Genomic DNA, 15,000 nt, shown 5'->3' with positions numbered 1-15,000 from the left:
TTTGTATCTAACTAAACCTTTATTACATATAATTCATATGCTACAATATATCACGGGGCAGCCTTAGTTTGATAATTTTATCGAGTGTAATAAATCACATTATTATGCATGACGCACACTCGCGCGCGCGCACACACACGCACACGTACACACACACGCACACGTACACACGCACGCACGCACGCACGCACGCACACACACACACACACACACACACACACACACACACACACACACACACACACACCACTATATAAGCAGGGTGTCGCCAGGGTAGTTTGAATATAATTATCATTGAATATTCGAATTGAGAAATAAATATTAAATAATAAATAATTCGAATATAATGCAACACGTGTCTAGAGGTTGAAGAACTTGTTGAAAATTTGCTGTAGTTATTTTTTGGTACAAAAAGAGAAGTGCATTTGTTATTTTTTTTAAATATCATTTACACTAGATTATTGAAATATTATTTTCTTCAGATATTTAAACATCGATAACATTAGAATATCCTTGCCTTGGAGGTCTTGTGTAGTAGTGTTCATTTCCATTGTTATGATATTGCTGGTGGACACGCTACTACGGCGTGTGTGTGTTTGATTATCCAAGTCTATACTTTTGATTCACTTTGGAGACACTCACGTTAGCACCGTGAATTGCTGCACAGCGGTAACACTCCATTACATTGACTTCTGGCGTGTATACATGACCAGAAGGAAGCAAGGTGAAGCGGGGAGATTAAAAAAGTAAATTATCACAAAAGACGTGAGCTGTTTATTCCTGCATTCTGGGCACAGGTGTGTTGCACCTGACACACTCATTACACGTGTCAGGGGTCATGACCTTGCCTGTTGATGGGTTTTGGGAGTTCATGCCTCCTCGGAGGCACCTCAGGAGGGCGTACTACTTCGCGCTTGGCATCATGAGGACGCTCGCGACTCTGAAGAGAGCCTTCGTTCTCAGAGTCGGCGCCTTCTGAAGGGAGGTCTGAATGTGAACCCAAGGATGAACCTGCGCGTGATGAGGTGGGTGAAAGGGATATCGCTGTGTTGACGTCTGCCTGAGTAGTTCCTTCAGTCTCAGAGGCCGCCACCTCCTGAGTGTGGTGCGAGGGGTGGGATACCTCTCCCTGGGGGATGTCTTGGTTCTGGACGGCTGGAGATGTAGGGCGCACACCTGCAGCCTCCTGCCTGGTGCGTGGACGATGACCACATGGACGAACTCTCTCGCCCCTGCGACGACGGTGGTGGGTCAGCGGGGCTCGGTGGCATTTCTCCGCCACTTCACAGACATCTTGACTATCGAGGGTGTTGTGGCCGCTGCTGCTCTGCGACGAGTCTGTCCTAACTACTTTTGAGGAGACTCTAGAGTTGGTATGGGACATAAGGGCAGCCTTTGACACCTCACAGAGTCTCTCGATGGTATTCGTTGTCTCGTCAGCGTTCTTGGAGTTCTGCAGTTGAACGGCAGAATCTTCTTGAGCGCTTCTGATGTTGACGCGTCTCTGGAGCTGAGGAGGCCTCTGTAGCCCCGTTAACTCCCTTCTCATATTCCCCTGACAACGCTGTTGAGAGTGAGATGGGCTGCCGGGGGCCACAAGCTCAGGGTAAGGCCCACGCGCGTGCAGGTCATGTAGGGGTCGTGTATGGTCGTGTGGTCGTACAGGGTACTCGGTATGATGGCTGGAAGCAGGGGAAGACGTGCGGGATGCCTGCAGAGACTTGGTCTGGTCAGCTTGCCGTGCAAAAGGTGCGTGTACAGCGGGTGGCGTGGCGTCTCCGTGCAGGGGCAGGTGAGCTGGGGGCGAGTGTTGGTGCCAGGGGGCATGAGGCTGCGGGGAGGCCGTGTAGGGGATCTGGTAATATGGTACGTCAGAATCATCGCACATGCGGACGTCGAAGCTATTGGCGGCGCTGACGGAGGAGCAGGTGCTGGTGTACTTGGACCAGTCGTTGTCGCCCACCACTGCTGGCGAGAGCGCGTCCGTGGAGCTGCAGTCCGTCACGCTCACTACCTCGCTCCTTGACTGGCCGTCATCGCTCGCCGCGCTCTCCACCTCGCCCCCAACGTGATGTTGCATATGGTGCTGGAAACGGGTGTCGTGCAAAGGGCTTCCGAACGTTGGAGAAGCGGTGGCTTTGACAGGCGAGGTCTTGGGAATCTTGGCCACACTGTAGTACAGGTGCTGGTCGTAGGCTGTGGGCTCGTCCTCCTGCGCTGCCTTGTGTGGCGCACTACAATTCCTTCCTAAATTAGTTTCCCTATTCTGGAGAGACTTATGGGAAGATTCAGTCATTTCACCTTGAGGTTCCTGAGGCCTTTTGAACCTACCGGGGCCAGAGTCGCAGAACACTATGGAAGAAGGTCTAGAGGAGCAGTTGGAGGAGAAAGCATCTTGGGTGCGACTGTGGCTCCACAAAAGATGAACATCAGAAGCTGCGGGACGAAATGTTGGCGGGTTGCGGAGGGAGTGAGCGCCGTGTCGCGCAGGGTATGACTGTGTGAGCACCTGCTGGGGGCCGGTGTTGGTACTGGGCTGCAGGGTGTAGCTCCTCGCAGCCTGGCTATCCTGACACGCACCCTGACACACCTCGCGGTCACTGGGGTCCTGGCTCACGCACCGGCCGCACCACAATGCAGACAACAGGTTTGCCTCTTTGCGCGTCTCGCGCTTCACCGGGGAGCCTCCTACTGACAGCAGAGAGATGAGAGCGAGGAGCACCCAGGCAAGCAGCTCCAGGAGGCAGCAGGTGCTCTGGAAGGCTAGCCAGTGCCAGGGGTGTGCGGGAGGCAGCTGTAAGATATAGTGGGGTCCCAGCAGGCCGTACAGGTGTAGGGCCGCCAGGATCACCTGTGCAAAAGCCGCTATTAAGGCAAGGTTCACACCCTGGAGAAGAGCAACACGGGGATGTTGCGTTGTCCCCTCGACAGCGTCACGGCTCAGCATCACCGTAAGGTGCCCATGGCGGTGCCTGGCAGCCTGTGCCACGCGACACACCGCCAGGAAGCTTCCTACGCCGATCACGCCGCCCCATGCTGCTGTCGCCGTCCGTGCCGCAGCCCGTAGCGGACCAGCGTGTTCTGGAAACAAAACTGAGAAGAGGTGGGCGCAGATGGATACCATAAGATGGAAGACTGTGATGACGGCAAGGGCGGCGGGGGCGTGATGCTGGTGGGGGAGGTGTGGGGGGCAGCGCCACGCCTGCACGACGCCCATCACCACTAGTGCCATGGCTGCGGTGAGGCACGGCCACCCTACCTCCTCCACCACAGCGGCCAGTGCCTCCGGCAGCTTGTGCTCGGCGCCATATGGGTCGTGGAACAGGTGGACGCAGCGGAGGATGGCGGCCAGGAACATGAGCAGGTGAAAAGTGACGTAATAACCGCGAGGGAGGAGACGTGTGGCCGAGTGCACCCGTGACAGCCACAGCAGTGCCAGCACCGCCAGCAAGCTGTACATCCCCGCAGCGCAGTACACGTGCACCACCCACGCCATGCCCAGGGCACGCACCCACGCCGCCTTGCTCAGCTCCACGCCCGCGCCCGCCCGCACCACTTCCACCTCATTTTTAGAGTCCGGATACAAATTGTCAAAATCTTCAGGCGGAAGTTCATCAAATGTCGTTTGGAACAGGAGCCCTTCCAGGTCTGACCACCCGGGTGAGTCAGGTACCTGGGGTCGATGCCCCTGACCTGCAGGGCTGGCAGTAGCGTGTAGGGAGGGGGCCGGGGTGGTAGTAGTGGAGGTGGTGATAGTGGAGGTGGGAATGGTAGACAGGCCATATGCCACTCCTCTGAAGATGGCCGCCAAGGAGTTCTCGATGCTGCTGGTGCGGTTCTTGTGCGAATCGAGACTGGACCACTTGGAGAAGAGGCCCAAGCCTCCGCTGTCAGGGCCAGGAGCCTCACGTGCCCTGGGTGCCGTGAGGGGCGCGGTACGCAGCCCCACTTGAGCCCTGGAGCAGCCGAGGGAGGCCACCAGGGCTACCACCACCAACAACCACGCTGCGGCAACCCCCATGACTCCTCCAACCCTCGGCTGGAACCTTCCACTAGGACTTCACACTCTGCAAGAAACAAGGAGAAAAATTCAGCGTCATGATATGTAAGAAACAAAAAGATGATCATCATAAGCTGTAAGAAGAAAGCATAGGAAAAGAATCTGCTTCATAATTTGAAAGAATACAATGCAAAATATTAACTTTCACAACATCCTCCACACAGGGGCAACACAGGTGAGAAATTATGACAATTGTCAACATTATTAATTGCTTACCTATCATTGACTATGGGGGAAGTAAGGTCTAGCTATTTATGCCCCGCCTACTAGCCTTGTTGTACCTGTTGGTATTCAGTCTGTAGCTCGACTATTCTAACGTTGACTCGATTCTGTGGTAAGGCATTCTTGTTCAACAACCCAAAATGATGCGATGACAGACCCACATATCGCTTGGTGGGAGGCACGAGGTTTTCCATTATGAGGGACGAGATTTTATACGTGTATTATGAGGCACGAGTCTGTAAGCGCTGGAGCGTATTACAAGTAATATGAACACTGTAGAACACTGTAGAACACTGAGAAGTACAGCTGCCATTATGAAATATTTCAGTAATTAGAACAAGATCAATAGCTTAGGTGAGAACAATTCAGTCATGCACACCAGACATACAGAATGAATTGATCATATAAGGTAAATCTAAAAAATAAATGATACGCACTAAAGTAATAAATTCCAAGTTTGTTTACATAAATCGAGATTAAACTGCATCTGCCAATCGTTTGACCATTTCAGAACTTTATTTAGATTTAGTCTTTTTCCGGGTTTTTTTTCCCACCCGATTTTTGTATCATCGGCAAATTGCAAGTATTGCTGCTCAAACCTGAATCTAAATTATTTTTATATATTATGAGTAAGTTCCGCATACTTGGATCAGTGTTTTTGTGATCATTGTTGCATATATTATGAATAACAGAGGTCCCAGGACAGAGTCTTGAGGCACTCTACATACAACATTTTCCCACTCTAATTTAATCCCATTTATACTGACTCTTTGTTTCCTTTGAACACAAGAACACTAGAACATAAATCGAAAATTGATTTTTACTGAACAGTATAATGATTTAACTTTGACTTAATTAATAAAGCTATTGCATATCACTTGGGGTTAGATTTAGTAATAGTTAGAGGGCAGTACTTGTGAAACAAGAACACAACGGCTCCTTAAAACTTGGGATATAAAGACCGAGCCGTCGTCTGGTGCCCAACATTTATGTACGTCAGTGTCACATTAAAATACAAGTCCTACAATAGCTAAAATATTGAAAATATGACGTATTTAAGCACAAAAGTAATAAATGAACCAAAATACACTATACCAGTTTGACGTGACGATACTGTAAGCCCAGATTACAGAGTCAGGCTGAAGCTGTCTAAGCGCCCACCGCCCACCCGCTCCTCACACGCTCTCCATCTCCACAACAGACTCTCCACCGTGTCCTACCTATTTGGTTCCACGTAGCAATTTTTCAGTATACTCTTGTTATTAGACATCAAGAAAAGTACTATTATTTTAGTCTTTTATTCACTTTTGTCATTTTCATTTTATTTAACTGTAAATACTTGGTTAATTGGTGGTCGTAAGTAGGATTATATGTAAGATATCCACAGACCATGACGTAGATACGTCCGATGTACAGAACTTTTACACGAGGTAGATTACTGCACACATTTCATAAAGTATTATAGTCACTGTACGCTTTGGGCCACACACTAGAGATAATTGAAAGCATTTGCATATTTATCATTAAAGTGGGGTCACATGAGAGTTGATATCTTTTTGTTACGTTTTCCGATGAGATCATAGGGTAGGGAGATGGGGTCTGGCGCCGGCTTTGTAAAGAGATGATCGAAGTGGGCGGCTGTTGCAACCCGTTCTCGCCCTTGCTTATAGTCAATATTTGGCATATGAATAAGTGCATATGTGACATACTAATTTTTTGTGAATATTTGAGTTTACCTTGAAATGCTGAATAGAAAACACCGACCTAACCTAACCTTCTTAGTATGTTAAGATATTACAATCAGTACTGAACCTATACCTATATTGATATTACGGTTTTTTAAAATAATAAAACAAAACTAAAATATTTAAATAAATTAGAAAATTACTCAGGATATTGTCAAATTTTGTATAAAATTTCTATTGTTTAATAAAACTGAGAAGAGTAAGTGCCTTGGAAAAAACATGGCTTGGAATATGTCACATATATACTTATTTATAAGCGAAATAGTGACTATAAGCAATAAGTCCTATATGTGCTGTCTTGTGTGAGAGCGGCTGTTGTCTGTGCTCACGGGAAGTGGTAGGTATCTCTACTGGTCCCCCGGTGGTCATGGAAGACCTTGATGGTTTTATTTTTGTATTGATGGTTGTTAACTACCCGAAGTATGAAGAATGTCTGAGGGTTATATTTGCCTGCATTCCTTGAGTGTGGTTGACGGGAGACATCTCCCGTCACGCAGGGTGCAGTCGCACCTCCACAGATCACCAGTATCATCTCTTGATACTGGTAATGGCTCAAAAGGGCCACCACTTACGGGCTATTCATGCCCGTGCCACCTTTTGGATGGATTAATCTTCATCAATCAATCATTGAGTGTGGATAGATAGTCCCCCAGCGCGTGCTCCATCGATACTGCTAACTACATACCGATAACTGAGCGGTATGGGGATCCAGAACTGGCCTCCCCGGGTGTAGTCAAGGGCGGTCAAGTATCTGCTCACCAGTGTGTGTGTGTCAGTCACAAAGGTAGTGTTTTTCCAACGACAAGCGATGTCTTACAAGAAAAATTTAGTGTTTCTCTACGGTAAGGAAAAACCTGGTCACATACCGAGTCTGTGCCCTCGACACCTTTAAGACAGCAACAACAGTAGTTTGTTTAAGACAAGAACTTAACAAGTATTTACAATTTAATCGTAATTGAACTATTTGTTCATTGAAGTCGTAAAATTACTTTATTTAAACATTAATGAGATACCGATCCGTGCAGAAATTACTTAATTTCAAACACAAAGTGCAATTAACAAATATGAAGAGGTAATATAAGATTCATCCACATAACAAAACACAAGCTGATATACACAAATATTAAGACACTAAAGCCAAAATATAAAAAAAAAGCTAGCTAAAGAGAGAACACAGAGATCCAAATGTCAACAATATGAGAGGAACAAACACAGCAAGTGACAAACACTCGTATAGACAGGAAAGACAGCCAGATAAAAGGACAAACGACGCGTGTTTGGAAGAAGGAAAACAATTTCAAACTGGCTTTATGGCTCAAACGAACCACAGCTAAGTTTATTTCAGAAACTGGATTTTTCTTTGGCGTAGAGCTGGGTGCATTTTGCTGTATTCTCACATCGGCGGACTTGAAAAGAAATACAGAATGTATGAATATACTGCTGCTCCTGCTACTACAAATAATTATGATACTGGTATAAACCTTCTTTCATCAGACGCATTTATACCATGGCAGTCCAATTACTGCCATGATGACAATGTTAACAATGCACCCAAATTTGTTTTTGTGATATGTATAGCATACTAACGCAAAAGCAGAATTGTCCACCCATGTGTTTTGGGCCAGAAGAGACAATAACATCAGCTGTTATCCTAGGTTAGGTTAGTAAGTGTGAGCTGGCATGACGCAAGGTTCCTCCGGTGCTGGTTCGCTTCCCCACTATGGCTGACACGTGGGCAACCCCCACCAGTATATTCTTGAAGATATCCTCACAGTATACCCAAAATTTGCCAGTGCAGGCTACTAAACATATGACCCTGTATGACTAACCATCCTGCGAGATGGGGACTTGTATTACCACTGCTACCTTATTCAATCTTGTGTTGATGATATCCTCAAAATTCATCCGGAGTCTGCCAGTGCAGACCGCTTATCACATGCCTCTGTATGACTAACCATCCTGTGTGATGTGGATTTTTTAGCATCACCTAGTTAGCTTTTTTGACACACTGTACTCCACTTCATATAGTCTAGGGTAGCTGCACTAATGCAGATGTACCTCATATCTTAATAAAAAAAATGGTATGTGGTGCTCTCTCTTCCTGTCAACAGTGTGGTGTTCACACCATCCCTGAGGGGAATACTTTCTGTGAGTGTGAAGTGATCTGACATGAGGAGTAGGCACAGTGGGTAGTAGACCCTAGCTAGCAGTCAGAGGCTAGTAGCTCTAGACTATCAATCAGTGAGTAGTAGATCTAAGCCAGCAATCAGAGAGCAGTAGATCTAAACCACCAGTAATGAAACAAGAGCGAAACCATCAAGTTATCTTCAATAACGGAGAATTGGCTGGCCCTGGTCTAACCAACTGGTCGGTTGGAAGGTCAGTCGCCACGAGAGCACAGAGGGAGGACGCACAAAGGTTTGATTTAAATCCCAAAATAGAGGATAGTAAGCCAGCCGTGTGTCTCTGGGCCTGGAGCCGGGACGGTGATCAGTGGGAAGACACGAAAATATATATTTTTGGAGCTCCCCCGAGACGTCTCGTGGAAAATTACGAACGATTAGGTTCGTAATCTATTTCGAACGTTTAGGGTTTGCAATCTGTTGGCGGCGCACTCCCTGACTACACGACTTGCAGGTTGGTGTCCAGCGATTGAGTTACAATGCTCCTCCTGAAGACTCCAACGCACAAATTTCATGGGGAGGCGAGGAGGAGGAGGAGGAGTGAGGCCAGGGGAGGCGAGGAGGAGGAGGAGGAGTGAGGCCAGGGGAGGCGAGGAGGAGTAGTGAGGCCAGGGGAGACGAGGAGGAGGAGGAGGAGTGAGGCCAGGGGAGGCGAGGAGCAGGAGAGAGAGAGGCCAGGAAGGGTCCCGCAGCACACACACACACGGCAGTAATAACCATCAACACAACACTATGTGACAACAGAGCCCATACCAGCACCCTAATATTACCCTCCTATTAATACATTATGTTACCATTTACATACACCACTTGTTGTATACATTCATATTTGTATATTTGCCTGCTACAAACGTACTATTGTATTTGTAACGAATGGTCGCAATGATGTTTCAAATGTACCGTTGCGTTTTATTCCACTACCATTGGTGTTGTGTATATTTTGTATTAGTGTATTCTCTTAAATGACTTTAATTTGCATCTTGTATTAACATGGCTGTATTTCTCGGCTTTTGTATTTGTGCCATATACTCTTTTGTTGTGTATGTGCTGCTGCTGTTGTTGTTGTTGTTGCTTCTGCTGTTGTGTTTGTGGATGGTGATGACGAGGCTTTTGTTGTTGCTGCATTTGTTTGTTATTCCACTATAAGCCAGGATAGTTTAACCAGCTAGCAGTGAGTGTGACATTTTAGTGGCTTTTATTGCGGATACAGGAGGAGGAGGCGGCGGTTCCGGACACCCGAACACCTCCTTTAAACACTTCCCGAACAGCCCAATACAATATATATAATTATTCCCCGCTACCCGTTATGTATTGAAGTTGTTGTTGTTGTTGTTGTTAAAGATTCGCTACTTGGAACAAAAAGTACCAAGTAGCACGGGCTATGGTGAGCCCGTAATGCCTTTGTATTTATTGAAGTTGTTGATAAAAGGTGAGAGAGTGAGGGCGACACGGCCTTCACTCACAGGACCTGCCCGGTGTGTGTGGCTCTCTTCCGCCACTCAGGGAAAGAAAGTTTTACACAATCTTGTTATTTTTCTCTCCCTTCTCAGGACGCAACTCTCTCTCCCTCTCCCACTTTTGACAACATTCAATTTCAACTTCCTTCTTGTGCGCTTCCCTCGCGGATTCATTCATCAAAGCTCCTCTGCTCCACAGAGGATTTACGGAAGGACCTTGGCGACGTAGACTTGAGGGAGGAGGAGGAGGAGGAGGCAGCAAGAGATGGCGTGGGAGAGAGCGGGGTGGGGAGGAGGTGGGGGGGGGAAGGGAGAGGTGGAGGAGGAAAGGAGAGGAGACGTCGAGAAGGAAGAGCAGGACTTTCTTCTGTCTGTTTTGCATTTCTTAATTTAATATTTTCGTCTCTTGTAGGAGCCTGGGTGAGAATAATTTTTGTTTGCTAAAGTATTGTGTTTTCTTACGGTGTTGGGGCGTGTTGCTCATCTGTGTGTGTCCGTGGCGTTGTTTTGTCTAATATCACTGATCTGTTTCCAGTTCTTTTTGTAACTAAACCCAGGTTACCTCATACGCAGACTCCAGTAATTGTGACAAGATGGAAGGCAGTGAAAATTATGACTTAATCCGTTCTCTTGTTGCCAAAGCCACTGGGAAACCCGTCATGTCCTGTTCAGGCGTCGATGAATCCTTTACAAGGTTTATCTCGATCATGTTTGTTTTGCACGACTGCTGCTGTCCATGGATTATTGTGCTGACTGTGGATTGTTGTGCTGACTGTGGATTGTTGTGCTGACTGTGGATTGTTGTGCTGACTGTGAATTGTTGTGCTGACTGTGGATTGTTGTGCTGTCTGTGGATTGTTGTGCTGTCTGTGGATTGTTGTGCTGACTGTGGATTGTTGTGCTGACTGTGGATTATTGTGCTGACTGTGGATTATTGTGCTGACTGTGGATTGTTGTGCTGACTGTGGATTATTGTGCTGACTGTGGATTGTTGTGCTGACTGTGGATTGTTGTGCTGTCTGTGGATTGTTGTGCTGACTGTGGATTGTTGTGCTGACTGTGGATTATTGTGCTGACTGTGGATTATTGTGCTGACTGTGGATTGTTGTGCTGACTGTGGATTGTTGTGCTGACTGTGGATTATTGTGCTGACTGTGGATTGTTGTGCTGACTGTGGATTGTTGTGCTGACTGTGGATTATTGTGCTGACTGTGGATTGTTGTGCTGACTGTGGATTGTTGTGCTGACTGTGGATTATTGTGCTGACTGTGGATTGTTGTGCTGACTGGATTATTGTGCTGACTGTGGATTGCTCAGGTGATAAACAACTATATGTCCATAAGCCTTGGATAACGCGTGTAATTACATAATCAAGTAAGGCGCTATTTGTTTAGTTTATAGATAAAGAGTTCCATCACATTTGGAGCACCAGTATATTATGTATGGAAACGCCCTTAACCCGATACTCAAGGTAGAAGAGTCGGGTAACGTGAAGCAAGAGATAGAAGAATACCCGCAGACAGTAAAGAAACTTGGAAATAAATAAATAAATGAAGTTCTCAGAAGGAAACCAGGTGCCACCAGTAGCAAATCATTCGTGGTTGTTTCTATGATCGATTGCTCGTCACCACTTACTAATTCTGTCGGCAACTATTACAGTTCAAAGGCAACCAGCATGTCTAGCAACCAGCCGGAGAATGTCTTAAGACAGCTCTTCCGGCTTACTCACCCACATAAAGCCATAAACAATCCTAGGGCTAATAAACGCTATCATAGCTCTAATTTACTACACGAGTCCTATACTAGACCTTGGGAAATTTAGGGCTAGTATAAGTTTGTTTTTTCGTGCTCTCTTCAAAATTATTAGTACATAACTTGATATTTTTTGAGGGACTGCAAGAGTACAGTGTTGTACGTTCTACCAAATAGTTACCATATCATTTTTTGGAGGATGGGATGATACAAACTCTCCAAAGGTCATTACTAGCACTGCTAGGTCTCTACAATATGGCTTGGATACGATACCACACCCTTAGCAAATGTTAATGTTAATATTGAGGAACTTAACTAACTGTATGCCAGCCTTCCTCTGCAATGTGTCAGTGTCATAGCTCGTGTTCCCTGATTTACACAATGTACAAAAAGTCACGCAATGTATAGGAATGAGATCAGATATCGAGCGATATCTGATCTTTCAGCATTGTTTAAAATATTAGAGTACGTGGTCAACAATAGGCTTATTGATCACTTAGAGAGCCATATATTACTGTCTCATAACCAATACGGCTTTCACCGAAAAGATAAGTACACACACATAAGAGTAAAATAATTATGTAATAATGTTTTGATCACAACGGAATTACAATAGATCGGAATAGACCATTCGACTGTACTCACCTAGTTATGCTTGCGGGGTTGAGCTCTAGCTCTTTGGTCCCGCCTCTCTACTGTCAATCAACTGGTGTACAGATTCCTGAGCCTACTGGGCTCTATCATATCTACATTTGAAACTGTGTATGGAGTCAGCCTCCACCACATCACTTCTTAATGCATTCCACCTGTTAACTACTCTGACACTGAAAAAGTTCTTTCTAACGTCCTTGTGGCTCATTTGCGTACTCAATTTCCACCTGTGTCCCCTTGTTCGAGTACCTCCCCTATCCCCCGTGTTAAACAATTTATCTTTATCTACCCTGTCGATTCCTCTTAGAATTTTGTAGGTAGTGATCATGTCTCCCCGAGCTCTCCTATCTTCCAGCGACGTTAGGTGCATTTTATGCAGCCTTTCCTCATAACTCATGCCTCTTAGTTCTGGAACTAGCCTCTAAACTTTTTCCAGCTTAGTCCTGTGCTTGGCAAGGTATGGGCTCCATACTGGGACCGCATACTGTGTTAATAATGCAATTCTAATACGCAAGCTAATACTTTGATTATTATTATTATTATATATTACAATTTATATATTTTATATACATATTATTTGATATAATAGTTATAAATGTTTATTTATATAATTATGGATACTACTACTAGGGTACGATTAAGGAAGAAGAAGAAGAAGGAGAGAGAGAGAGAGAGAGAGAGAGAGAGAGAGAGAGAGAGAGAGAGAGAGAGAGAGAGAGAGAGAGAGAGAGAGAGAGAGGAAGAGAGTGGGGATAAGGGTTGAACGAAGAAATGAATCAAGAGTAAGAAATCGATAGCTGCAAGAATAATTACAGGTCCTGAAAAAATAAAAGACGTGAGACGCTAATGAAGAAAGAGGGAAATGGGTAAGACAAAGAGAAAAGCACGAGGACAGCGGGAGGAAGGAATGGAGTGAGCATGATTACAGGAAACCATTACATCTTTTCTGACGTTATCTATCGGAAGAGATAAAATAACAATTGCTGGAAAATTTCTATGATGGCGGAGAGACGGCAAGAAGGGAGATAAGAGGAACCGCCTTCAGCTGGGGGATGAGATGTCTTGACCAGTCCCACGACACCCACACAATCCTCACACATGAAGCTGGTGAGAATGGCTGCTGAGTGTAATATTTTACTACTAAAACTACCACTCACCACCACTAGACTACTCCCTATCAGTAAGCGAGGCTCAGGTCCTAGACTACTCCCTATCAGTAAGCGAGGACCAGGTGCTAGACTACTCCCTATCAGTAAGCGAGGCTCAGGTCCTAGACTACGCCCTATCAGTAAGCGAGGACCAGGTCCTAGACTACTCCCTATCAGTAAGCGAGGACCAGGTCCTAGACTACTCCCTATCAGTAAGCGAGGCTCAGGTCCTAGACTACTCCCTATCAGTAAGCGAGGCTCAGGTCCTAGACTACTCCCTATCAGTAAGCGAGGACCAGGTGCTAGACTACTCCCTATCAGTAAGCGAGGACCAGGTCCTAGACTACTCCCTATCAGTAAGCGAGGACCAGGTCCTAGACTACTCCCTATCAGTAAGCGAGGCTCAGGTGCTAGACTACTCCCTATCAGTAAGCGAGGCTCAGGTGCTAGACTACTCCCTATCAGTAAGCGAGGCTCAGGTCCTAGACTACTCCCTATCAGTAAGCGAGGCTCAGGTCCTAGACTACTCCCTATCAGTAAGCGGGGACCAGGTCCTAGACTACTCCCTATCAGTAAGCGAGGACCAGGTCCTAGACTACTCCCTATCAGTAAGCGAGGCTCAGGTCCTAGACTACTCCCTATCAGTAAGCGAGGCTCAGGTCCTAGACTACTCCCTATCAGTAAGCGAGGCTCAGGTGCTAGACTACTCCCTATCAGTAAGCGGGGACCAGGTCCTAGACTACTCCCTATCAGTAAGCCAGCACAGAGTCCCGGCCGCACACGGTACACTCTGCGCTACACGATAATGACGTGCGCGTCCTGGCCTTCATCAGACTCCCTGGGATTTGTTTAGGGTATTAAAAGCTCTTAATGATGTATTACCTTGGATCTTTAACTCCATGGAGTAAGCAGTGGAAAGCCGTACAAGTAGAGAAGACCACAGTACATGGGAGAGATTCACATTACCGGAGACAGGAATAGGAAAACAGAGAGATTAAGTCAGAAGTAGAAGCAAGCAATCAAGAAACCACCATGAAGCTTAAGAATAGATAAATGATAACGGTGATAAGAATAGATAAAATGATAATATGAAGATAACGGAAATGGGGAAAGGAAACGTATAGGAAAATTGATTAAAAAGAAAATGACTAGAGATTGAGAGAGAGAGAGAGAGAGAGAGACAGGGGGAGAGAGTGAGAGGGGGGAGGGGGGGGGGGAAAGTGAGAGGGAGAGGTTGAGGAAGGAAGGAGACAAGATGGCCTTTCACACCTCGCCAGCAAAAAAATATAAACATATATATATTCCTCGCCGCACCTGAACCCGGAGATTGCTAAAGTTTTCTCCGCCACCCTCCAGCCTGTATTTGCATAGTGGGTCTCTCTCTCTCTCTCTCTCTCTCTCTCTCTCTCTCTCTCTCTCTCTCTCTCTCTCTCTCTCTCTCTCTCTCTCTCATCTTGTATTTACGAAGTTCGTTTTTTTTAGTGTTTTGTGCAGAATGGACCGGACATGGTTTGTTTGGTCCATTATGCACCAAATAATGGGAGCATTATGGACCTAATGACCATTATGGACCAGTGCGAGCTCCCCCTAGTTAAACCCTAGTTTGTAACAATGAATCCTCCGAGTTACTGTCGTCATTTAAGTTCCCATGTGTGTTATTTTTCTCTACACTTGAGTAACTAAGCCATGATCTGTATCGTTAACTGAGGCATGAGGCACGGACTTAAGTGCTCTTCTAAAGTACATACCGATGAGAACTTCATCTTGTCGCTCTTCACTGTC

General features: G+C 46.1%; 2 protein-coding genes across 2 annotated transcripts in view; one reads left to right on the top strand and one right to left on the bottom strand.

Moving 5' to 3' along the window:
- Nucleotides 1-420: 420 nt before the first annotated feature.
- The window catches only part of LOC123760048 (uncharacterized), a 25,514-nt gene continuing 10,934 nt past the window's right edge, over nt 421-15,000 (bottom strand). The window contains exon 2 of the mRNA XM_069325309.1: nt 421-4,067. Coding sequence (XP_069181410.1) covers nt 830-4,021 — 3,192 coding nt within the window. The 5' untranslated portion in view covers nt 4,022-4,067 and the 3' untranslated portion in view covers nt 421-829. The remainder of the gene's footprint in view (nt 4,068-15,000) is intronic.
- On the top strand, nt 6,836-14,024 carry LOC138365297 (uro-adherence factor A-like). Its single transcript, XM_069325582.1, has 2 exons — nt 6,836-6,869; nt 13,237-14,024. Exons 1-2 carry the CDS (start codon nt 6,836-6,838, stop codon nt 14,022-14,024), a joined length of 822 nt encoding a protein of 273 aa, XP_069181683.1.

This window comes from Procambarus clarkii, chromosome 16 (assembly GCF_040958095.1).
Source record: "Procambarus clarkii isolate CNS0578487 chromosome 16, FALCON_Pclarkii_2.0, whole genome shotgun sequence".
NCBI lineage: Eukaryota > Metazoa > Arthropoda > Malacostraca > Decapoda > Cambaridae > Procambarus > Procambarus clarkii.
This window is presented reverse-complemented; position numbering and strand designations above follow the sequence as displayed.